Consider the following 26,454-nt stretch of genomic DNA (forward strand, 5'->3'; position numbering starts at 1 on the left):
AAATTTTCTACGCATTTTTGCAATCAAGCTCTGCTTTCCTGCTACCTGAAGTAAAAAAGTCTAGAGGTGTCTCGAGTCTGTTAGAGGTTAATAATGAGAGAAAATGTGTTATTTATTGCATTATTTATATTGTATGCACTGGAGTAGATGGAATGTGCGCTGAAAAAAATTGTTGGCAGGGTCACTACTCGTGAGTCACTCCACCAAAATGATACTCCATCTAAATTTTCTCATCATTTAAACAGTATGACATATTGAACTTCTAGTTGTAGCAATACCTTAGCTCTTGACAAAGGAGGTATGCTGTATTGTTATTTACTGTATACTGAAAGCCATGCCATTCTCCGTTAAAACAGGTCCCAGCAAAGCTTCCAGCCGGCCTAGGTTTCAACTAAATTTTGCTCCGTTTATTTGGACCGCATTCTTGTGCCAATCAGAGTTGATTCTCAAGAAATTGCATTCCAGATGGGTGTCAACGTCGATCCCAGTCCGACAATCTGCCTGAGTAGAAAAGGTGGAGCCGCCGTGGTGGCTGAGTGGTTATGGCGCTCGGCTGCTGGCCCGAAAGACGCAGGTTCGATCCCGGCCGCGGCGGTCGAATTTCGATGGAGGCGAAATTCTAGAGGCCCGTGTACTGTGCGATGTCAGTGCACGTTAAAGAACCCCAGGTGGTCGAAATTCCCGGAGCCCTTCACTACGGCGTCTCTCATAGCCTGAGTCGCTTTGGGACGTTAAACCCCCATAAACCAACCAGAAAAGGTGGATTTCTGTGACGGGCTTATGACGTTTCAGCAAGCACAATAGACAAGAGTAAGGAACAGTTTTATAATTTAGCCATTTGACGACATGAATCAGAACAAAATGACAGGCCTCTATAACCACAGTTTCAAAAACCCAATGAGGCCACTTGCAATTACAAAAAGTGAATAAAGCCAGGCCCAATATTCACTTTCTTCCCATACATTCAACATTTCTTTTATTGCAGCAGTAATCGGTTCTAGTAAATAAGCAATGCCTTGCACATTCAGGACTGTGAAGTCTAGTGCCAAAGAACAAACAGACGCTTCAGACATACTCCACAATAATTTGGAGTTGAGTGATGGAACAGAGGCAAACAGATTGGCTCCTAGAGCATAGAGTAACTTTTTTTTCATACTATACATTGTGCCCGCAGCTAAATTCATGTAAAAAGCCCATCCGACACTTAAATGTGACAACTGCAAATTGTTGCAAACTACACTACTGAAGCAGTATCAAGTAATGCATAGTTTCTGTTCCCAACCCCAAGAGAAAAAAAAAAAAGAAAAGGGTTTTGTGTGATATTTCAAAAAGCCTGTCGGCAAGTTGGGTGGCAGCTGCAACAAGCAAAGCCCCACTCAGTCCGAGTCATTCCACTCCGTGTCTGTGGTGCTGGCTTCCTCGGACTCCACCTTAGGTGGTGGGATCATCTCAAGCACCCTGTCCAAAGGTGACGTGACCTCAGCAGATGGTGCAGACCGACTGGCACGGTCTGCTTCACCAGAGATGCCCTTACGTCGCAACTGCAGCTTGCTTTTCAGGTCAGACATCAGGTCACCGCCAGGAGGTGCCACCTATAGACAAGGTTTCATCATCACCATCATCATGAACATGGAACACGCAAATACATCAGACACAAAAAGAAATGCATTCTGATTCAGTAAACTGTTTGCACCGTGGCCACCAGATATGCTGGAACAAACGAGCAATTATCAGTGCTACTTTCATAATGTAAAATAGTGACTAACTTCCATTCGTCCAGGGTAGCAGTTGCAAGCTGCTTGTTGCAGGCTTACAGTAGTAAGCAGGGTTTGTACTGGCCCACTTGCAACGAGGCCTGGCAGAAATCGGCCCTCTATGTTTCTTCTCGGCATCCAACTTGTATTGTGTAACAATGACCTCATGCCTGCACGAAGTGTGGTTCTCCCTTATTAAGCGACAAGCCACGCCACTCCAACAAAGGTTAGGGACAAGTGTTGCTAGCCTTACCAATTCTGCACAGCAGCGGCATGAGTCACTGCTGGAGTGTAACCAAATATTAAGCCAGGAGCCTAGGTTGGCTAAAATCAAGCTTTCTAGCTAACGAAGCCTTTGCTTGAGCTACAATTATCTCCACCCACTGTCAGTTATTTCACTTCGCCGTTACATGTGAATGTCACTGTATACATCAATCAAACAAATACTATATTGTCATGTGGCGGCCAGCCAAAAAATGAGGCATGATGAACTATCCCCTCTGTAATGCGAAAGCCCTGAGGGTAAAATAAATGAAATGAAATGGACAAAAGATGATTTAATGGCCGCTAGCCTAGCGTGAGCACTCCGTCCCGCACCACTGCCAGCTTCTTCTTCGTGACAATACTATATGGTGGCATTACCGTATTATATAATCATGTTTGGTTAACCTTGCAGGGTGCACTACAGAGCAGGCACGTTTAAAGTGATATGGTAGCCTTTCCTTTCAGGCACTTAAATGCGGTAAGCTCAACACACTAAAGTAACAAATGTTAGTAGCTACAAGTCTGTTGTAACAGAGAACAGCTGAAAGGGACAGATGGTAGAAATTAAAAGGTGCAGTCATTGCACTATGGCCTGCATGTTGGTCTGATAATTCCTGGTGACCAGTTTGCAGCATGATGAACTGATCCAACACAGAAGCTGCCACAAAGCTAAGCTCAAAACCTTGCTCTTTTGAAGATTTCTTTTAAAAAGCAAATGTAAGATGATCATATATTTTCAGTGCGCTAGCACTTATAGTGGCCATTCCCTGCATTTAGCCGTTGTTTGTTTGTACGAAGCCAGTTTTATGGCAGGCTGCTCATCTGCCCAGGTATATATATATATTAGCAGATAAGGCGCAAATAAAATGAGGGGCTCGTTTGACAAACATATGAAGGTTTCGGTGACTGTTGGCTTCCTTCACACACGCCCGTGCACAAACACACACACATGTGCACGCACCCAGCAACCTGCCCACCGTGTCAGGCGGCAGCTTAATTAATCCTTAGAGACTGCTCGGAAAGAGCAACCTGGGTCGCAACCATACCCAAGTCCCACCGATGGCGGCACCTGCCATAGAAGGGCAATGGCACATCGCTTGACCATTGCATCACTGCGCCAGGAGGGTTAGGAAGACTTCCAGCTTTCCATGGACGTAAAGAATGACCAATTCCGCATATATGGACATTAACCCATTATCGCTATCCGAACAACTGCCATCCGTGAACACTGGATCTGAACACCGGAACCGAAGGGAAAACGCAAATAGACTATTATTGTTTTTTAAGAAACTGCTTCTCCAGTTCTGCTTGGTTATTTCAATGAAAATTTCCTGCTTATTATGGGTACTCTGCTACAATGCCTATTGAAAAGCACAGACAAAGAGGAACCAGCGGCGCACACAGGCCAAAGAGGGCGTGCATCTGGTATTCATACAACATTCTATAGTGATAACACCATAGTTTTGCTGCTTTCTATGATTAACAGCTACCATATCATACGGGAAATGGTAGCACAGGATAAATGTGTGACAGAGGCTTTCTACAGGTAGCACGAGATGAAAGCTGTGCAGACAGAAGTAAGAAAAATACACACTGAATAAGCAGAGTGCACAAACACACCCACAGTCAGAGGTCACCTTCAATGAGACTTCAAAATAGCACAACTGTAAAAAATGCTCACAGTAAAACAACGCCCTTGAAATACAAGCAAGCCTGCCAGAGATTTCCCACAAGGATAAACACCTTTAACCTCTTAAGGGCTCTGGACGACCTCAGTTTGTCACGAGCAATCATCACCTTTTTGGTTTATGACAAGCTCACCTCGTCATGGGTATTTTGCTACTCTCTAAATAGCTTTTCACAAACAAAAGTCTTCAAAGGGTGTTTCTCCATTTACAACATAGATGGCAGCAGCCTTTCTGTTATCAGCATTCTTAGTAAGATTTTTCACACTAGATGGCAGCAGGCATCCCTTGTGTGCTGAGGTCACTCTGTTAGCATGGGATTTTCCCATGCTTTCAAACAAACATGGCATCACTAGGACGGTAGAAGCCTATCGGTCAGATGATAGTTTAAGTGACGAGGATATAGACTTCATGTTTCATTCTTCATGCATAGAAGACAGTGATGATGCTCTAGATGACAGCAAGTCCAAAGACGAAGAAAGTATAGATGAGACAGTCACACAACCACATCGTTGGTAGTCAATAGTTTGGATGGCAACAGTGGAGAAACAGTGCATTTCAAAACAATTCAATAGACCACTCCATTGAAACCAACCTTCTTTTCTTGCGGAGTTCCAGGTGTGAAGTGGTCAGTACACAATAGTAAATAAACAATTATTATTTACCATAAAATGTTTCCAGATATATTTTTGTGCTCAAAACATGTTATTGAAGCATTTCATAACATAAAAAACCAGCTATTTTGGTACCGTTTCTTTTTTAATGACCAAAAGCAGTTAAGAGCAGGCTTTATAGCAAATGAAAATTCAACTTGGCGCAGCTTCTTTTTGTTTTGTAGCAGGAGTCTGATACAGAGAAATAAGGTAAAAATATGAATATACAGTGTTTTTCAGCTAACCTGAGCCTAGGTTTAAAAAATAGCAACACACTGAACCAAGCTATGATTGGTGCAGGGTTGTAGGCATATTTGTTAAGTGCAATTACAATCAGACTACATATCAGGGACCACGAAAACGTTGTAAAAATCAGGCATTCCGAAAAACCTAATTTCACTGAAAAAAATCACTAACTTACTGCCAATATGCCGGAGGAAGAAAGTTAGTAGTTATGTGCACATTCTGAAGCTACTTGTGACTATATCTCCGCTTTCAGGAGCTTGGTGTACAATATGAATATACTGCCTTCAGCATGTCGCCAATGAACGCACGGGCTGGGGCAAAGTCTACAGATGCAAAAGGAAGCCTGCCGCTACGAAAACTGCTCTGTGCCCGCAGTACGAAGGGTCCAGAATGACGAGAAGGCGAAGATGGCGAAACGATAACCGACAAATGGCCAAAGCAAGTGCTCTGTTGGCTTTCGCCTTCGTAATTAGGCCTAACGACTGCAGCCAAAATCTGTATGGTATCAGCCGTGATACGCACTCTGCGGCGGCTTGCGTATAGTGAGAGGTGCCTTACCTGTCATCGAAACGTTGGCGGTTTTACAATAAAAAAAACTGAGGGTTGCGGTGCGTTTTGCTGCGGGTACGCTGACCTCGCTTTGAAATGCACCACCGTTTTCTTCCGCGCTCGCCATCTCTGTGAAGCCGTACACAACCCACACGCTTTGCTGCTAAATCTTCTTGTATTCAGGACGAATGACTCTGGATACAGAGACCCGCGAACTGCAACTACTGTTCAAGTTTGTGTGGTGGACGACGTCCAAGAATGGTACAAATTCAAAACCACACGGGCACAACTTCCAAAGAATAACAGACCCGCCATTTAACAAGCTCCCTTTCAGCTTGAATTTCATTTTATTTGATCAAGCTTTCGATCTCCCTTGCAGTCTGAATGAACGAGGTTCCACTGCACACCTTACATGGCGGCTTAGGTACTAGCGGTGAATGCGAACAAAGACCAAAAATCGAGCAGTCAGTTGCGGTGCATCGGAAAGTCCGAAATTTCAGGCGCTCTTATACTGACTTGTGTCGATCAGAGGAAATCATAAAAAAAGTTCTCTCGGCCCAACCGCTTGATTGTTCGGGCTCCAATTTCGCACAAAGGTGGCATTTGGAGGTCAGTTTTGTTTTACACTTCGTTTGGGTGGGGTACTAGCCTGATTTGCTCAGAATTAATCGAAAATCTCCATCATCTGCGATGAGGCGGACCAAAATGGCAAGCTAGGTTTCATGGCAGTGGTACTGGTAGCGCCATCTGTGCCCACCGGAGGAACAAGTGCCCTACCCTTGTGATTGCAGCGAAACGTAAGGGGAGAAAGCGGTTGCGCGGTTGGTTTGGGAGTGCTTTCTCAACAATTTTATCAAAATTTGGCGCTGAAAATGTTTGCAGGCGACTGCCTCCCTCTCCGCACATTGCGTTTCTCTCATGCGTTCTCCGCAGCCTCCCTGCACAGTAGAGTGCCCGTTCATCCGGAGGGCACGTGATGGCACTACCGGCATCAGTGTTGCGAAAGCTCGCAGTTTTGGTCGTCCATCACCGCAGACGATGGAGATTTCCAATTAATTTTAACTGAATCAGGCAAGTGCCCCACCCAAAACAAAACTTGCCGCCAAATGCCACCTCTGTGCGAAATTTAAGACTGAGGAAGTGAACTGAACCCGCCGCGGTGGCTCAGTGGTTAGGGCGCTCGGCTACTGATCCGGAGTTCCCGGGTTCGAACCCGACTGCGGTGGCTGCGTTTTTATGGAGGCAAAACACTAAGGCGCCCGTGTGCACTACGCACCTCTTTCTTCTTTCACTCCCTTCTTTATCCCTTCCCTTACAGCGCGGTTCAGGTGTCCAGCAATATATGAGACAGATACTGCGCCATTTTCATTCCCCAAAAACCAATTAATATTATTATTAAGTGAACTGTTTGGCCAACAGAATTTTTTTGATATTTTCTCTGACTGACGCAACAGTTGGTACATTGGCTCTATAAGCCGTGCCGCGGTGTTGCGAAATAGTTCGAATAATCAAACATGTCCGAAAAATCAGGGGTCCGACTTTTCGATCATTGACTTTAATTTGCTAATTGTTTAACACAGATAAATTAGCTACCCTTTGTTTCGTTAACTTTAATGCAGAATTTAACATGGAAAAGCTGCAGAGAATGTCACGAAATGCACAATTCATTTATTATCTTTGAAGTAACCTTTTTTTAACTTCAAATAAAGCCTGTAACGTCTTAAAATTGTCACGAGACAATGTACTTCGATGCTGCGAAGTTGGCACCTTCAAATGTGCTCAAGCAACTCAGTTACCAAAATCCACAATGAACAAATAGGCCACCAGACTTGGCGATGATTCAGCAATGAGTGCGGGAACTTTGCTTCGTTAGAATTATGATGGTGCAGCAGAAATGCGACCACACCATCATCGTTTCATGGCGTAGTACAGAAAAATTCTTGCAGTACCGCAACTCTCAAGATGAAGCATTTTGTCGTGCATGTGCAGTCACCTGAAGGAGCAAAGCAATTTTTCTTTGCTCATGGTCTCAGCAATGCCAAGTGCATCTCTTAAAGTGTTTGCGACAACGAAGCTCGGTTCAGATGATTTCCTCACACTGTATTTTTATTCAGGCTTGTGTGACTTAAGACATCTGGCAACAACAGAAACTCAAGATAGTGCATGCACAATGTGCCAACTCTCACGGAATGCCACACAATAAGTGGAAATGGCTCAATTTAGAACTCATATTTATAGGAACCAACTTTCGCAACCCAAAGTCAAATTAACATGCTTCTATTGCACAAACAAACAGGAAGCTCAGATATTGGCGGCACTGTTACAGTGGGCGCAAATGAGATCTGTGAAATCAGGTTATCAGCTGTACCGTATGGGACGTGATGGTGCCGAGCAAAAGCCCAATAAATCTATCAGGACCGAAAAGTAGCACCACTTAAGCCTCTCAAGAGCAACTATTCTTCCTAGCATGTGCATTTGCCGTAATCATTCCAGACAATGTTGGCGGTGCCGTCAAGGCAGATATGCAGAGCGTACATACACCATCTACTCACTAAGAACAAAAAGCTAAACACTAGAAAGCAATCAAAATGATACAGAGTTTGATTCGGTCGGTCATTCTTCTCGCCACATATTGAGAAAAGAAATCAGTCATGCCGTGCATATTAGGCGGTAGCCTCCACCACCTCGCATTCGCAGCGGGTCTTGGTTGCTGAAATAGTACACTGGCGCACAATGGTGCAGCATTTGTGTAACTTGATCAAAAACCAGCTATTTGTATCGACTTGTAGCGGGTTTAATGTAATAGCACACATTGACACAATTGTCGCAGAATTCCTGCCACTGCCAAAACTGGAAAAAATTATTTACACGAATGTAAGTCGACCCCCCCCCACTTCACATTTCTGAAAAAAAAACTTCGCGGTTGTTTAAGCTTGGCCTTGAATAGTTAACATGACAGCATTATCCAGCGGCCGCCATTTATTGCCAGCCGCTATCGGCTGCTGCCCGCGGGCGTGCCCGTAGGCACATTCCAAAACGAAAATGTATTAGTCATTGGACTACTTGTCCACACTTGCGCCATCGTCCTCATTAGCGCTGCCGTCGTGATCACTGCTGCGGTCCCACAGCCCATCGTTCTAACGTCGTCGTACAGCGAAATCCCGCACTTCGCAAACAGCCACATCACGACATCGCGTGGAATAGCTTAAAATTTTCCTCGCTCCAGCTGGCACACCTGTATCACTCGTTTTGAACGTCGAACTTGTGGCCCGGCGCGCAGCTGTACATTTCTTCGGCGTAAAGAATGGCAGCCATCTTGAATGTAGCTGTGAACGAGCGCCGGTCGCTTGCCGGACCTAGAGCACAAATGACAACTGACGAAGCACTAAATTAAAAACTCGTGAAACGCGGCCGGCAGTAGTCAAATGCGTCAGAGCCAAAGAGAAACTATGTGTGAATGGCGTCTGCTCTTCTGTCGGCCACCGACACTCCCCGGCATCGCTGCCGTTCCGAGTGGGGGGGGGTGTCGCCTCGATCGAAACAGCAGCCCTTCCATCAGCTATCAATGCCCTTTAAGCGCCGAGCGTGCATTCGAAAGTAAAAAAGAAAACTTGTTGGACGCTTGGGCTTCCCATAGAACGCGACTGCGTTATCGGGCCACCACTGCTTAACAGCAACTGCAATCTGCAGCTATGTGTGGGGAGTGTTTGGTGCTTATCAATAGCCGCCATCGGCCGCCGCCCGCGTGGGGAGGGGATGCCAGTTCTGCGCGTTGACATAGCAGCTGCTCAAGGCCAGCACCAAGAGCGATGCCACGGAGCCGCGCAGCAAAAATTCAACCATGCTGTAGAATGCCCAATATCTCATTTGTCTCACCATGTTTTCGTTTCGATTGTAAGTCGACCCCCCCCACTTCAGATTTCCAAATTTTGAAAAATAGGTCGACTTACAATCGTGTAAATACAGTATATATAACAGAGGCCACTGCTAGTTAGAACTGGTGAAGAACCCAGAATTTGTCCAGCCTTGTCAGGCGCATCTGCTCGTCGTAAGTGTGCTTCAGTGGCAACAACTCCCAAACCACAATGCAAAACAGGCCACATTTGTAGTCTAGCCAAACATTCCCAAGCTGCTGAGTTACCTGCTGAGCCATGTAATGGGACACTCGCGGCTCTCTTGTGGTTCCAAACTTTTAGAAGACTAGAAGACCTCTCCCAAACCTTTTCATACCTTTGAGGCTACAAGGATGCCATCAAAAACATCAACAGCAACTAAGTGACATCAATGTGCGGAATTCAACCGAAGCTGATCAGCACATGGTTGTTTCGCACGAAAAGTGCATCGATAAGCTTTGAAATGGATAAGCTAAGCCGTTGCATATTTTTTAATTTCAAGCTGAACCTCAAATTCAGCTAGTCCTTACAGTCTCAAGAGAACTTTTGAAGTCACACTCAAATTCTGTCGGTCACAGCCTCACAAAAATTACATGAAGAGTGTCATCCAACAGGTCCACCAATGGTCATTGGGCAATAAAGTGAAGAAAACTAAACACCATTGGTTGGGCTGGGAATTGCAGTGGTGTAATGTCTCAATTTCAAGACATCACACCACTATATGTGCCATGAATGCATCACTATCAGCCAGTTCACAAAACCTGTTTCTGCTGTACAGAGTACACAGCAAATGTAGAAGGAAGAACATTCCAAACCTTCACAATGAAAACATGATTAAAATATGACGGACAGTGATAGTAATGATTTCGTGCACTCCAACTACTTAATGCCTGGTTCAACTTTCGGCTGCAAAATAGGCCACATTTCTCTTAACTCACAGGCATGCATAATTAACAGAGCACAAGGGAGGCTGCCCTACCTGCTTACGCTGCTGCTGTGGCCGGCGAACGCTCTTGAGGCCTGCCTTGCCGCCGGCCTGCCGGATGGACTCCAGCAGGCTGGCGCGGGCACTGCCATCCTCCGTCACAGGCAACGACAACTCTTCATGTGGCTCTTGGTCACTTGACCTGCAGATTATGCAGTGGTCAGACAAACATTCAGTTGAAATGCGGTTTCATGAAACTATAAAAGTCTGCCAGAAAAAAAATTTATTACTTCGGAAGAGATGTTCACAGAGCTCAATGGTTTTGTTACCCTGAAGGACGAAATAAATTAATTTCCAGTTTCACCTACAGTTTTCTTGAACAACACTGGTAAAAAAAAAAAAGTTCACTGCAAAGCAGTGTTCTTCACAATGCCATCACAGTCACTGCTGGGACGTGTGGCAGCGCACACTGTGGCAACATGTTTTATTTCTACAAAAACCTGCTAATATGTCTGAAAAATAGATGCAAGGTGGAGCAGGTTTCATACAAGAGAATAATTACGATTACCACCCACAGATCACTGCTGTACAGCTATGAAGGAGAACTGAAGAAACCTCATTTCTACTCAGGAAGAGGGAGAATTGAATTTTATTTCTGTGGCCCATATTCGAGCCATGCCTCTGTCTTCAGCCCACTCACAGTGATTTGCTTCTCTTGACGGAAGTCCTAATTATAGTTTATGATAAGATGGCAAGGATGAGCGCAGTGCTTATCGATTTGGCCTCACCCTGCCATCCACTAGCTGTCCTGATTAGCTCAGCTAATGTAGCAACTTCTTCAATGAAACAGGGGCCCCAGTTTTTTGTCCCACACCAAGCAAACTTTTGTGCAACCACAAAGACCTGAGAAAGCTATATAGTTTTTCTTTGTATCTGCACAGCTGCACTCAAGTGATTGTTCATTGTGATCATACCTTCAAATGAAAACTGCCCACCACTGAATGCCACCTGCTTCGTGAGGTGATTTGCCAGAGCCACAGGAAAATTAAGGATGCACTAAACATGCTCGTGAGTGACAAGCGTATGTATAATTGTTAAAACCCATGCACGCAAAGATTAATAGCTACTATTTTTGTTCCACAAGAAATCTGCAATTTTCATGAGCTTCTTGAGCTCTTCTTTATTCAACAAAGCAGTGATGGCACCAAGTTGTAGGCGAGGTGCAGTGGTAGCCACCCCCATCATAGTCCGTGATGGAGGTGTTTTGATTTTCCAACAAGTGCATCAAATATCTTAGTTCCTGCATTTAATTTAATGTGTGAAGCCCTCACTGATATTTACGAGGAGTAAAGCCATGAAGATATCGTTTGCCGGCCAAAAATTTCGCTCATCTCATCCCACCACCCTCTCTGCACCACCCCGCTACAACTATCCTGACAACGTTTTTGCTACAAACACCCCTGTTAAGTAAAGCAACACTTGGTCCCTATAGACATTGTTTAACCAGGCTTTAACTTATTGACTGGCATGCCTACCTGTAGTCCTTTTCGGGCTTCCAGGTTTCTAACTTAAGCTTGAGTAGGTTTGCATTGAGATTCGAGAATAACTTGAGCATGAACTATAGTCCGCAATCACAGCACAATCTGGCAGGCAACACCAGCATCATGGTTGTTCGTAAGCTGGCTTTGCAAAAAAAGCAGTCGGCCAGCATTTCAGTGAAGACTGTCTTAAACTAAATTGTGTAAGCATAGCAGTTTCCTAGACTAAGTAACTAACGACTGCTGCAACATAAAAATTTTAAGTTGTTCTGATGCCCTTCCTGTGCTAGTCTGAATTTCAGTCTGAAGAAATTACTACTCTCGTTTAAAGACGTTTCTAGACAGAAAACTAGAATATCGTATTTTCCAGAGTATAATTTGTGTTTTTTTTTTCTGAATTTTTGCCAATGTGTCTTATAAACAGTGTTGTAGGCGTTACCGAAAAAAGTAACTAAATACATTACTCGTTAGTTAAAAAAAAAAAACTGGCCTTTGTTAGCTTCAAAAAAGGTAAAGGTAATGCGTTACCGGTACCGATACCGAACAAAAGTACCGCACGTTACTTTGCAGTACACCACGGCCATAAATTTTAATTAGTCGTCTTTGCTGCAAAGACTAACGATAACAATTTTATAAGGCTCATATTTCACATAAAACTTCTAGCCCAAGCAACGACTTTACCCGAAATCATGATTAACAAGAATACATGTCATGGCTTTTAACTTTGTGGCACATGGTGAAGCCATTTTCTGAATGTGGCACTGAACACAAAATGACACTTCATCATCAATTCTAACTTCACAAAGGAAACATCGCTGAACTCTCAACAAATTTACAGTAATTCCGAAAAATGTGATGTTCCAAAATGCTCGGCATGCTTCCACTCTTTAGAGAATTGTGTGTGGGAGTGGCTTGGGAAGGGAAGGTAGGTGAAGGCAAGTGTCTGAACGCGTGTTTGTGCCATGTATCATGCTTTATGTGTATTCTGTCTTTTTCTTTTAGTTGGGTGCGTCGTCAAGGGCAGGTGTTTTCTGGCATGCATGCAAGCCGCAACAAGAGCACCTGTACATTTTTTTTATTTGCAACATCACTTAAGGTGTTCTGCGCTTTTTTCCAAGAAAGGGCGTGGAGGGGGGGTCAATGTGAATAAAAGTAATGCTTGTTTGTGCACGTGTTTTGTGCTTTATGGGTATTCTGTATTTTTCTTTTAGTTGGGTGCGTCGTCAAGGGCAGGTGTTTTCTGGCATGCATGCAAGCCATGACAAGAGCACCTGTACATTTTTTTTATTTGCAACATCACTTTAAGTGCTGTGCACTTTTTTTTTTTCTAAGAAAGGGCGGAGGGGGGGGATATTGTGAATAAAAAGTAACTAGTAATGTGACACTTCGCATTACCGAAAAATGTTAACGTAGTAAGTATGTTACCCGTTACAGTTCCGAAATAGTAACGAGTACGTTACTAAGTAACCGAAAAAAGTAACGTGTTACCGGTAACTCCGTTATTTGTAACGCGTTACCGTCAACACTGCTTATAAAATCGCACAACTTATATTCGGCAAAAAATGACATGCGACAGTGTGCAATTTTTTTGCCATGCCCAGTAACTATGTTAGAAAAGAAAATCAGTGCATAAAAGAGGCGGCCGCCATGGTGACTCAGTGATTATGGTGCTCGGCTGCGGACCTGAAAGACAGGTTCGATCCTGGCCGCGGCGGTCGCATTTAGATGGAGGCGAAACGCTAGAGACCCGTGTACTATGCGATCTGAGTGCAAGTCAAAAAGAACCACAGGAGGTCGAAATTATCCAGAGCCTTCCACTAAGGCGCCCTTCATAGCTTGAGTTGCTTTGGGATGACAAACCCCATAAAAAACCATAAAGTGGAAAAATTTGAGTTGCTCTTTTTAAAATGTTATGTTCTGTGTAGAATCACATAGCCTCACCACAAATAGACTGACTGTGCCTGCAGCATGAGTAATACCGTCCTTTTCTTTTCTTGAAAGTTTCAGTTTTGGTGTTACATGTGTTTGGCTCCATGCACATTGTGTGTTGTTCTTGCCTGCGAGGTGAAGGAGCTATATGATGCAAAATTCAAGTTGCGTGCAGCTGAATATGCGGTAGAGAACAGGAGCTGGGTAGCAGGGAGGCAGTTCGACGCAAGCAAAAAAATTATCTGGGACTGGCGCAAAGCCTGAAGAGCACTCTGGTCAATGAAGCCAACAAAAAAAGCAAGCCATAAAAAGAGGCACACTGGACAGAGCTCGAGAACTGTCTGCACACTCGAGCTGCACAAACGTGCATTTTTGTAGCACTCTATGATGAAGCGATCCTCAGCACATTTTAATAATGCTTACTGAATAAACAGGTGTGCCTTATACACCAGTGCGCGACTTTTTGTGATTTCGTTTTTCAGTGCCAGTGCCTTCATGAAATTTTACCAGTGCCAAAGGTGGTGTAGGGTGTGCCTGTTGATAGACAGCTCAAATTTTCCAAAAAAGTCAATTAGTAGATCAGAATAACATAAGATTACCACCAGCTGCCTCTGGGCAGGACTGAAAACAGTGAAAAATTGAGTTACCTGGATTTAAATTAATGGCAGTGTACTGTATTAAAGGGCCCCTGAAACTGTTTGTACTGACGGTAAAAAAAATGAAAAACTTGCAATACTGGACTACCCATCATCCTCCCGCAAAAATTTCTAATGCAGTACCTGGCAATTAAAAAGGGCCCTTGTGCCTGAGTGAGCCAGAAAAATAAGACTACAGGCCGGGACTATACTTTGTCCACAAATAGCTACATCACCAGGCTTTGGCTGTTTATTTCCGATGGGCACTTTTAATACCCTTCTACAATTAGAATATATCTTCGTTACATTAGGACCAGTAAAATACTCAACTAAAATCTGCATTCTTAAGTCCATGTTTAGGGCGAGTTATCGAGGTAATGGGAAAAGGAATAATAAAAGGAAAACCTATCACGATAGCAAAAACAATAAACGAAAATCATTTTCTAACAGCTTACTACTTTTACACAAAGCCAGTCTGTGCATGAGAAGTATGGTCAAAGCACTGTTACCTTGTTGTTGCATGCCATGAGAAGACACAATCCAGGGAAAGAAAAGCAGGCATGCCCAGCACATCTGAGGTTTGCCTTCACTCCCACTTACCGTGTGCTTGCCTCAAAGACTTCTGCTGTGTCATGAGCGGACACGGCGTCTTGGGACGGCACCACTTCAGCTTCGTCCATCTCTAGTGGAGGTGGGCACTCGACGCCCAGATCAGGAGTTGGGTCTAGTGGTGGCAAGTCAGCAGCGCCCACATCAGGGAGGGGTGGTGGAGCTGAGGAGTCAGAAGACACCTCAGGGAGCTCAGGAAGCCAAGAAGGTGCAATTGATGGCCCCAAGTCTTCCGAGTAGGACAGGTCGTCGGCTACGCCTGCAAAGACGTCCGCAGCAGAGGTTCCCAAACTGTGTTCTGAGGAACCTTTGGGCACCTTGCAGTTCTTTTTGGGCTCCCCAAGCACCCAAACCCATGCAGGCCTCAAACCCACTTCTTTTCAGGACTATAATCATAATGTAACTGCTTATAGCAAACCGTTTCTCTCTACACAGTCATTATTGAATTTGGCCACTTTCCGAGGGACTGTGTGTCAGCGTGCTCTGTCCTGCAAGCACTTTGGCAGGAAGGGATGGAAGCCAAGACATGCCAGCATCTTGAAAACCGTAGTGGCTTCCCAAGGCTATAAAAGACTGTGAACCTTTGGTCCACAAGAACATGCCCACTAAAGACCTGTGCTTCACAATGCTGCACTATGTGCTCACAACACGGGTTCACAGGACATGAAGGCACAGACCTAACTGCACCATCCTACCTGATGTGCACACAGTACCTCAAAGTCAAATCGAGTATGTTCTTTCTACACTGCAGGCATGTCTGCATACTTGCAACACTCGATATAAGCACAATCTGCCATTTCACTGGCCACAATGCAGCTGTGTAGATAAGAGGTGTGGGATCATTAACAACCCAAACTGCCTCTCCTACTGGTGTCAGATTCCTGCTGTCCTTTGCCAGTCACAGCTATCCAATACACCTAACCTCATCACCCTACTTGGATCCCTGGTATCCAATCCGCCGCTCTACCACCTGTCTCCATTACCTTCAGCCACTGCTTTTCTCCACGCATAGCTTGTCCAGCCAAAGCCCTCTTCTCTGGTGATGTGGGCTGGTTGGCACATAACACTGACCGCAAGAAAACTGTGCGAGGACAACATAAAGGAAGAACACAGACCAGCACAAGCAACAGATGGCAGGCAGGAGGCTCGCTTCAGCACATTTCCAGCGTCTTTTTTATTGTGCTGTCCTCATGCTATCTTTTAATGATCAAAATCAGGCACCAAACAGTCCACGTAACCAAGCTTCAGGGGTTTGTTGCTTCCACATCAGGCACCTGATACCGCTAACGTTCGATAATCTGTGGTTTGTATTCCTGAACTGATTTCTCGTGATTACAACCACTTTGTCCCGAATTTAAACTGCACTATCAAAACTTGTTCATCCTCCAAGTAATGATGTTTCCTCTCGCTTAATGTTATGCCCATCACTTCCCTTTCCACTGCTCACTCCACTGTTCTCAGTCTCACTTTGCAATTAAGTAAGACTAGGAGAGGTATTCGTTTGTTGGCCTTAACTCGGCTGATGGTGACGACCCCGATCGCAAGGAGTATTCAGTAAGTTTTGCCTTATTGAACACCCCCTTTTTTACTCAGTAACGAAAGTGAAAGGCATTTCATTCAAATGAAAGCTTGGAACGGCCTTTTTTCTTGCGTACACATCATTTTTTGACATAATCACCACTAACAGGGATATGCTTCGGCATAAGTGCACTAATCTCTGCATGCCACCAAAGGAGAATGAGAGCAGGATGTTGAACAGTTGTACCTATGGCTGTTTCCTAAAGTGAATGAGGATCTAAAAGGTGCACACTGGTTATCTAATGGTAAGGCTGTTAACCGGTCTTGTACATGTTATAGAAAAAAGTAACCGATTAAAATTACAACTACGTCTGAAATGTACCATATTGCAGTGGTCAATTAACAGCCCCCAAAACTTACTGAACAATTACAAAAGTGTAATGTTATTTTCCTTCCCACTTTTATTCGCATAAGGCAAATACCACATGGTCTAAAATGAGCCGGTGTGCCTTCTCTGATTTTTTTCCAGCAGTTGTTTTTCCAAGCTTTCAGCGATATTTTTTCCATGTTTCCTTGTGAAAACATCAGCAGCGGCACTTGAGCTTCTCCGTATAAGTGCTGGCAGGAAGGGTGGAGTTGCACAGCAAAAAGACCTTGCACATTGGTTCGTAGTTATGCGAAGCGTTGTTTCTTTGTCGTTTGCTCTCGGATAGGACAAAGCTCATTAAGTATGACATTCTGTTCTTTGTCGTGAAGAAATGCGAATCCCGGAACATCGGGGCTAGTCAAATCAGGCAGCTTGGGACTGTATGTCCGAACTGTGTGGCTACTCTGCAGCCAAACCACTGTCTCTCTTATCAAGAAGAAATATCCCCCCTAGCTAACTGAAGGGTGGTTACCACCAAAACCATCCGGAAAATGGTTAACATGGAAGGAGGAATGTATGGCGACAACGGAGGAATGTGCGACCAAACGGTAGTCACCGTGGCAGCAGGACACAGAGGAATGCAAAACCGAAAGGTGGTTACCACCGAAGGAGGATGTTATGGCAAATGTATACGAATGTGTAACCAGAGGATGGTCACCAAAGAAGGAGGAGGATATGGCAAGAGTGTATGAATGCACAACCAGAGAGGGGTTCCCACGGGAAACACCCAGAGGGTGGTTACTGTGGAAGGAGGGTATGGTGTATGGGGCTACTCTGCATCCAGCCAGCCGGGAGCCACCAATGCTTGCTGTCCGGTGCACACCGTCTCGCTGCCGCCTGCTGCGACGGGGGTGGCCTGTTCGCCGTATACATCCGGGGTAGCTGTGGTGAGACCAGTCAGCAGTCACCTCCGGCTGCTGTTGCCCTGGTGACTACTGCAGAATTCTGGCCTGTAGTTTTCCAACTGACCTTCTCTTCACGGGCCTTCGGACATGGGGTCCACGGGCCATGCGAGTCGTCCCAGCGGAGACCTTCACGCCACCTTCGGAACACCACGGAAGTCTGATTGGACGCTGTTGGCATGACCTCCGCTGCAAGACCTGCCTCAAGTGCATAAAGACCAGGAGACTCCTCCATAGCATGTACTTTCAGGCGTGTGGGTCTATTTAAGGTTGGGGGGACATGGGGACTTTCCCTCACGACTTCCCCTTTTGGTTAGTTTTCCCGCGATGCACCCTGTAGCAACAGCATCACCTCAATGCGGGGTGTGCCACGTGACTCTCCCTGGTTAACCTAACAAGAGAGGGCGCCGGCGTCACAGCGCCACGAACGGTTTGCTGAGCGTGCGCGGGACAAAGCATCACCTTCTTGGGAGCAAAGCATCAACGTCATCGGAAGCAGACACATCGCCAGTGGCGCTCCGCTCTCCACCCGCGGGGCGAGGCCTCATGGGTAGAACCGTTCTCCTGCATCTCGTTCCATCCAGCCGCGGAGTATCCCCTGCCCTAGCGTGGGCGAAGATTCGCTTATAACCTTGCTGGTGAGTCGAAAGACCTCGATTCATTGGCGTATTTTGTTGCCAGCTGGTGTTATAGTTGCTGCAGCAAAAAATGCCTGTTTGTGTCAGCCAGAGTGTCGTTCCTTTGTTCCCTCAGAGCAAGGCCCGCCCTGGTCGGCGTGCGCTCGGTGGTGTACGCGATCACGAGGTGGAATCCGGGCAGTTCTGAACAGTGTCAGCCGTGACTAAATAGGAAAAACATATTTATCTCCCCTATTAAAACCCTAAAGGTGAGAGCGGAGAAATGCGCAACCAGAGGGCAGTTACTATGAAAAAAGAAGGAGGAGGGTGGTTAATATGGAAGGAGGAGAGTATGACAAGAGTGGAGGAATCCCCAGCCCCCACTATCATTATCGGAGGTATGTGCACAGCGTGGCAGTGTGTAAAACAGTCTTCTGCCGCAGAGAATAAATCATGGCACTTCGCACCCATCACACTGTTATCATGCTTCATCTCCTCACCAACTGCTAACAAAGTCAGCTTGCTAACAACAGCTTTAGTTTTCTTTTACTGTCAATGATGACAATAGGAACAGAGTGCCAGGGCATTGTATGTCATGGGCCAAAGCGGCCCTCAAAGGAACGCCCAGACCTTCCATCTTTCTCTGGTGGGAAGAAGTGATGAAGCAGAGTCACCCGCCTCCAGATGCTGCCAAAGTGAGCCATTAGTGCAAGCTGCTATTAAAGTTATCACCATTTCCTCATCAACTACTGTGATTGTTTAGTTCACAACTAAAGACCTCAAGGATCAAGTATGACCAGAGGCTACTGTACTGTAATACTATAATCAAGGTAATCTGGAGCAGCTAGTCAATATGGCAGCTCGTTTCACAGAACCTATCTGCCCTGGCCAGAGTTTTTTCTCTTTTTTTTATTCATAGTGCCAGTGCAGGCAGCTTGCTCAGTGTATGAAGCCCAGACGTGCTCACCTGGCAGGTCGGGAAGGGCAGCGGGCACGTCCATCTGTGGCACCTGCCCCATACCGGGGCTGTACAGGAAGCCTTCCTGGGAAGTACCACGCTGCCCAGTGCCGCTCATGGAGGCTGGAGCTGCACCCAGAAGGTTGGGTCCCGTTGAAGCCTCTTCCGCACGAGGTGCCGTCCGCTTAGCACCAACCAGTGGGTCACGCTGCACATATCTCGTGTATCTGCAAGCATGGATAAGGCACCTATGAGTGATGAAGCAGAGGAGTCAGCTACAGGGGAACTCAGCGGTCAGATAACTGGTATACATTCATGCTGTTGGATCCCAGCAAATTACAATGCAGACACAGGAGAAGACACTGCTAGTGAGTGAAGCTTTTAAGGAAAAATCACATCCCACAACTAAAACAGTCCAGAAGATTTCAGTTGTGAATAAACAGTGACCTTTCTATTTCTTCCACCAATTCTGGGAGCTGTATCTAATGCTCATTCCTTTATGTGTACCCAATGAAATCTTGCAACACGGCTCCACACCGACGAACACAGCACCATGAGCATACTGGCATGGCATGGCCAGTATTTATACTCACACTCGCAAGCTGCAAGCATTCATCACATATGCTGCAAAAAAAATTTAAAAGAATCCACGCACCATAGCTCAGCACGAATTCCATTTGCACTGGGCAGTGGTTATTTGAAGTATGCCTCAGTTCATCTCATTTTCATGAGCATATCACAGAAAGGTTACTTTTGCATCTATGTTTGTACATCAACTCCCAAATACTAGTACTACTAATTGTTCTCACATGAGCTGGACCTTTGATGAACCAGCCAAATAAGTAAAGACGGGACACACAGACACATTGCATGCAATGTATATAGTGCTAATATCGCATCTCTTAGCGGCGCATAAAAAAATTGCTGGCAAGGTAAGTCTCAAAGCCTGTATGGTTTTATTTGAAATTCCACTCGAAATGCTGAAACAGTTAAATGCCAGAAAAAGCAAATGACTAGCAAAATTTAAAGACACAGAATTTAAAGGGACAGTCACTGCCAGAGACTAGTGTTAAAAATTTTGGCACATTCTTGTAGACATTTCTGTTTGATGACAATAGCACCGGCAGAACTTGAGATTTTGGTAGGATTATATACTTTAAATTGGCAAATGAAGTCAGGCAGGCAAGAGCCAATGGTTGCATCATGCTGTGCTAAAACTTCGCGGCTCTCTAAGTAATCCAGCTGCGTTGCCTGCAGTTGATACAATACACTTTATGAATAAGACTTAGCATAATACACAGCATTGTTTTTGTTACTTTTGACAAAAGAAACTTCAGATTGCTTAATTTTTTTTCTCTTGCAACTTGCCATCGTTTCTTGCCATCTCTTCTAATGAGTCCAGAAAGGCAGACTGCCGCTTTGCTGCGAGTGGCACTGCCAGCAGAAGCGGTTGCTGGCACCTACAATAAATATGACTAGTTTTATTTTACTGACATTACTTTTAAAACCACCTAAGTCCTCTGAAATGTAGTTTTAATAAAATCTATGCAACTTGGTTAATGTCACGCTTATTGTTGCCACTTGATGTCACCTAGGAGGCGTAGCAGTTGTGTCCTTGTTGCTGTTCAAACTTTATATAGTGTCTTCAATGTCAGGGAAATTTGCAGACACTTCCTACCATTGAGAAAACGAGACTAGCACACAGAAAAATTAGGTTTCAAACTGTTCTGCTGTTTCTCAAAGGCACAGACGGGTATTCAATTATTTTGGCAAGGAGCTTTCGATTGGCGCAAAAAAAAATATGCCCGATAAAAGTCAGTAGATTGTCTCTAACACGAATGCAGTACTCAACAAAGTGCCAATACGCTTCTTAAAGGAATTATTTCTTGTATGCAGGCTATATAGCCAAGAAAACAAGTTTCACCACAGTGATAAAGAGGCTGACTGCAGTTCTCTACATAATGCCCTGTCCTCTACTAACAAAAACATGTTTCTTTAGAATTTCCACCCTGCTTGCAAACCAGCCAAGTTACCGAATTTATTTGGGTTGTGTAAGTCTAGTGGAACTAAACTGCAAGAACGCAATACTTAAGAGCTGGACGCTGGCTCCGCTGAACAATCGTGCAATGAACCATATAGTGCAGCACTGCACATTAATGCATGACTGCATACTATATGTGATGTTGGAGCAAAGACTAACAAGTGCAGAACACTCTCCTGACTGCATTCACTGTAGGTAACTATGCAGCACAAATCTATCTAGTTGTGTTTATCAGTCTTCCTGATGAGTAAACAGGAGTAACCAGACTGTTCAGGTTGACTCCATGCAAAGCAATGCTCAAACAAACTGTCACACATCATTTCTCTTACGGGTTCTCCCCAGTGTTGAACAAGAGTAGGCTTCCGATGCTCTCTGTGCTATCTGGCAGCCTGCCAAGGCCTTCCTCATTTTGCCAAGCAGGTTTGGTGGCAGACAAGTTGGCCTTTGCAGGTGGACGGACATTGAAGAACTGCAGCTTCTCCTTAAGCATCCGCTCATCAGGGGCCAGGTGCTGGCTTCGGATGCGGATGCGACTTGGCTCGAGAGGCACAGGTGGCAATGACACAGCAAGTTCTTGGGCAGCATCTGGATCACCCGCAGGGAACTTGTAGCTTGAAAAAACCTGCCCAAAGCAACAGGAACAAATCTTATACAGCAATATGTGGACAGCTCAAGGAAAATGAACTTCTCAACACTCGCAAATGTAAACTAGACCACGAAGAAGGTAAACAAAAGGAGACATTTACTCAAAAAAAGGTTTACTGAAAGTGGCAAAGCAGAGTATACTGAGAAATTGTTATAGGTAGGTCAGGTTAGGTTAGTTTTATGTGCCACAGCAACACAACGTGTAGTGAGACACATCAAAGTTGTTCATTCTGGTTTACTTTTGACCGCCTGAGTAGAGGTGATATACGGAGTTTAATGGCCCAAAGCATCAAGTGGATTACAAATGACACTGTAGTGGAGGGGCCCAGAGTGATTTAAACTGGCTGCGGTTATAGTATGTGTGCTGTCATTGCACAGCACATTAGCATTCTTGCATTTTTGGCTTTATCTGTAGCAGTCGCACCACCCTGCCTTCAGCACAGTAGTGGCACGGTTGTCGGCTGGATCAACAGATGAAGACGATGACAAAGGGACACAAGTTGCACAATAAAAAGCTTTTGGTTGCCATGCAAATTGGAATAAACCTGTTCTAGCTTCAGAAAGGAGTCTAGTGCGGTCCTGCTGAGACCTGCGCTGTAAACATAAAAATGTGTTTGTTTGTTGATGATGATGAATGATGACGAATTTTTATGGCGCAAGGGCGTCTTGGCCAAGGAGCACCATGGCACAAGGTATTTTTCGATTACTCAAGGTGGGGACAAAGACCCATTTTCCAAACATATCAGCCCTTACTAGCCGAGCACCAGGCCAGAGGAAAGCCTGTACCCATTGTATCACCGGGTGGTACCCGGCAGCACTGGGGATCAAACCCCGCACCTCCCGCATGCGAGACGAATGCTCAACCACTCAGCCACCACTGCGGTATATGTTCGTTTGTTGTGTTCAACTTGATCACACAGTCCCGTGCTTAACACCAGAACGACTTGGCCATTGCACAACTCCAGCGGGTATTGACCACTTGGGAAGGGGACAAATGAAAATGGCAGAATGCAAAAATGAAAGATGTGCCCCTATCATGCTACAAATCTATGCAAGTTTCAAGACACATTACCTTCACTGTAACAACTTAGTAAAAAGATCCAAATTGCTGAAATCACTGAGCAGCTACCAAGTTAACAGGCTGAATTCCCAGCTGCAGCAGTAGTATTTCGATGAAGGCAAAATGCAAAAATGTCCATGGTACCAAGATTTGAATGCATGGATCTTAGTTAGGTGCTAGTTGAAATTAATCTGGAGTCCTCCACTACAACATGCTTTACAGAATTTGGCACATAAAAATCTAATAATCTAAGGGAGAAGTCACGCCCCACTATTTATTTAGTTTCTAGTAAGAGCTTCATTAACTTTCATTGTCAAAGAATTCATGAAGAATTTTATAATTTGCTGCACTGCATATTTGGGCACAGTGGCACTTTTCTGCCAGTGTGGCACGCCATGGCGTGCACCATATCAAAGTATAACTCTTTATTGCACTGTAGCCACCATACCACACCGAAATCCAGCCTCAACCTACCAACCTAAGGGAGCATGTGGCAAATAAAATGACCAATTTTGTCAAAATTTTCTATTCCTCAATTTTTTTTTCCGCAACCCTCAGGCCTTCATCTGTATTGTGACAAAATATAGCAAAATATGCAGTGCAAATTAAAAAAGTTCATTTTTTATGCATGGTTGTCTAAGAATGAAAAAATAGTGCTCCTGATAGTCCCAAAGCATCCCGAATTCCACAGGTTTCTGACCATAGAGCACCATGAAGTACCATCTTAATATCGTCATGAAGAGAGGTCAGAAGATCAGAACTTTCCATTGGTTGCAATGCTGCATTTCTCTGAACACAAGCAAAACCATACAAGGCGATAAACAAGACAAACCCAGGGATAAACTGTGGTCTGGTTTGGTTTATGGGGTTTAACGTCCCAAAGCGACTCGGACTGTGAGGGATGCCATAGTGCAGGCATCCCTCATTTTTTCAATTGCTGCAATAATTGTGGAAAAATTAGTCACAACACTGCTCAAATTTTTGAGGAACTACTGTTGTCTTCCTTGGCCCTGATTGGGCAAGAGTACCCTACCTTTCAGTGCTGCAAACGATGTGTGAGATAAGTATGTAGTTGGATATGACTCAAGAACGAAGAGGCCCTCCAGCCAGTGGCATCAACTGGTTCTTATGACGTTGTGGTTAATCCCCTTGAACCTAGTAGCATGGCATATCACAGGGGGCTGGCTGGAGCGAGAGAATTAACCATGGATTAACTGCGAAGTCATGAAAATCGGCTAACGCCATTGGCTGGACGGTCTCTCTTGAGGGGTATTTTGCTGCTTCAGTATTGAGCTGTACAGCACATTGCCATCATATTTGGTACTATACTCGGTTCAATCCATTGACTTTCCATAATGCAGTTTTTCAGCATTTGCTGTACTGTACATCCAAAGGAATGGCCGTTCGAATAATAACTAATGCAGGAAGTTTCTTGCAAAAGTAACTCTGAAGAAACCAGTGTAAAACCTATCCTGCAAAATGTGTTAACTCCTCTCTTCATGATGTCAAATGTCCACTGTAATAAGCAACCAAATGTTTACTACTTACACTTAAGGATAGGACTTTTTTATTTGTATTTTTTAATATTCAGCTGACTTTTTTCGGTTTTTATTTCAGAACCCAAGTTTCGTTTTTTTTTTCGGAAAATATTATTTTCGACAAATGAAATATTGACCTTTTTCAGCAATTTAATCCTGTGCAGTCAAAAGTCAAGTGAAGTCTATTTCGGTGTTTTTGTCAACATGAGCACTTCATTTACCACCAATAAGCGTGCAAATGGTAGTATTTGGAGCTGTGCTTGTAGAAGAGATTACTATCGTATCTAAAAGAATACCTCAAGTTAAATGACATAGCTGGCAGACAAAAATGCAAGTTGAAGTTTACTTGTAACAACTAGGGTGACATGTTACTGCTGGATTGTCGCTCTGGCTTGAGCATAAGGACGGAGAATCATGTGGGCTGCGTGTTGATGGCAGCGAGGGAACTGCCGCCCAATTTTTGCGGTAGCCAGAACGTACTTTTTTGTGACGCCCATGCACCGGTTCGTGTTAGCGTCCTGCATGCAGTTGATCAACTTACTTGACAGACCAACTGCTCTACGCTGGTGATGACAGCGAACAAAGAATGCTTCGCTAGCAGACTGCGAGGAGGTGGTGCTTCCCTGTCGTCAGAGTTGTGGAGCAATACCTCGAAAAGCACAACTGCACTGCTTATCCAACAACAGCATCGTTGCATCATGCCCCTGGCTTCCAGCTTCCAGCACCTCGCTTACAGCTTACTCAGAGCAACTCATATTCAACAGCCAGCTATCTGTGCTTTGCATGCCAAGAATACAGACCTTTACCAGTTAAAACCGAATTTTAAGAACTGAGTTTGGCATACTTTTTTTTTTCTTCGATTTAAACCAAAATATCCGACTCCTACTTATATGACACTTGCTCCCAAAGATACAGATATGCCCCCATGAGCATTATTCTGAAGGCTTGCATGATCATCCCACGATTTGGGTGTTACTTTCAAAACAGTAACGATCACAGCTCTCTTATTTTTTATCCATGTTTACATTCAGTTGATGTAGTGTTAAAACTGGAGAATGCATGCACAGATTTTTTTTTTTTTCTGCGAACCTTCACAATGGCTTAATAGTGCATAAGTATGCTACAGTTTACGACCAGCATATGTATGAGTAGGTGCCAATAAGTCTAGCACTGGCTCATGTAGTACAATGAAGGAATTTGTTTTTATTTTGTGGACTGGCCCAGCTGGAGTGCTCCAAAGCATTTAAAATCTATTTTGCTGTTGTTGAAGCTGCCTCCTGCTCACAAATTATACGAGGTGTTGCACACACAAACGAGGATAACCGATCGGAAACCAGACCGGTCCTTGTAACCGACCGTTTAATGCGTCTTGACCTTGTTAACGCCTGCAAGACACATACCTTAGTTGCTTTGCTGCTGCCACGTATGGCCGAGATTTTGGTCCTTGCCAAGTCGGCGCGAGCCTGAATGCTTTGGAGGCGGCCCTTATACTCATTCAATCGTTCTTGCAGGCCATCCAGAATGGCGTTGGCGATTTTGCCGAGATGATCGAGGCTGTCCGCCACCTGTAGGATACACTCATCGTGACGAAGGTCCGACGGTATCAAATGTGCTTCGTACGGCTGAAACTTCATGCTTTGAAACGCGAGTGGTACACAGAGCGACGACGCTTGGAAATCTAAGAGCTTATTCCCACACGGATAAATTACACCCCCCAGTTACACACAAGCGTTGAGCGCTTTCTCTAGCTTTGCAGGCCGACCATTGACGTGTGCCTGCGGCCAGCCAGCCAGGCTACTTTCAGGTTCGTGCGGCCTGGCAAAGGGTGCACGAGATGTTCACATGCCGACTAGCCTCCACAGCACGCACCGCAACATCACACTAACCATACCACACACCACGTCCGACGAAACTCCCAAACCTCCCCGCCCTCTTAATCATGTGACCAAGTGACTTAATTTCTTGAGATCAAAACTTTCATATATCATTTTTTTATTGCATGTGCTTACATATACGGCATGCGCAATATACAATAAAAATTTAGGTTTAATGGGAAGAGTGCAAGCAC

At 44.8% G+C, this 26,454-nt stretch overlaps 1 protein-coding gene across 1 annotated transcript; it reads right to left on the reverse strand.

The window, feature by feature from the left end:
- Positions 1 to 810: 810 nt before the first annotated feature.
- LOC144098376 (WASH complex subunit 1-like) lies at positions 811 to 26,308 on the reverse strand. The gene is made up of 6 exons (XM_077630967.1): positions 25,787 to 26,308; positions 21,473 to 21,765; positions 19,112 to 19,329; positions 14,672 to 14,939; positions 10,024 to 10,171; positions 811 to 1,592 (listed from the first exon to the last, which is right to left on the reverse strand). Exons 1-6 carry the CDS (start codon positions 26,018 to 26,020, stop codon positions 1,377 to 1,379), a joined length of 1,377 nt encoding a protein of 458 aa, XP_077487093.1. The 5' UTR covers positions 26,021 to 26,308; the 3' UTR covers positions 811 to 1,376.
- Positions 26,309 to 26,454: the final 146 nt, after the last annotated feature.

The sequence above is a fragment of the Amblyomma americanum genome, chromosome 7, assembly GCF_052857255.1.
Source record: "Amblyomma americanum isolate KBUSLIRL-KWMA chromosome 7, ASM5285725v1, whole genome shotgun sequence".
NCBI lineage: Eukaryota > Metazoa > Arthropoda > Arachnida > Ixodida > Ixodidae > Amblyomma > Amblyomma americanum.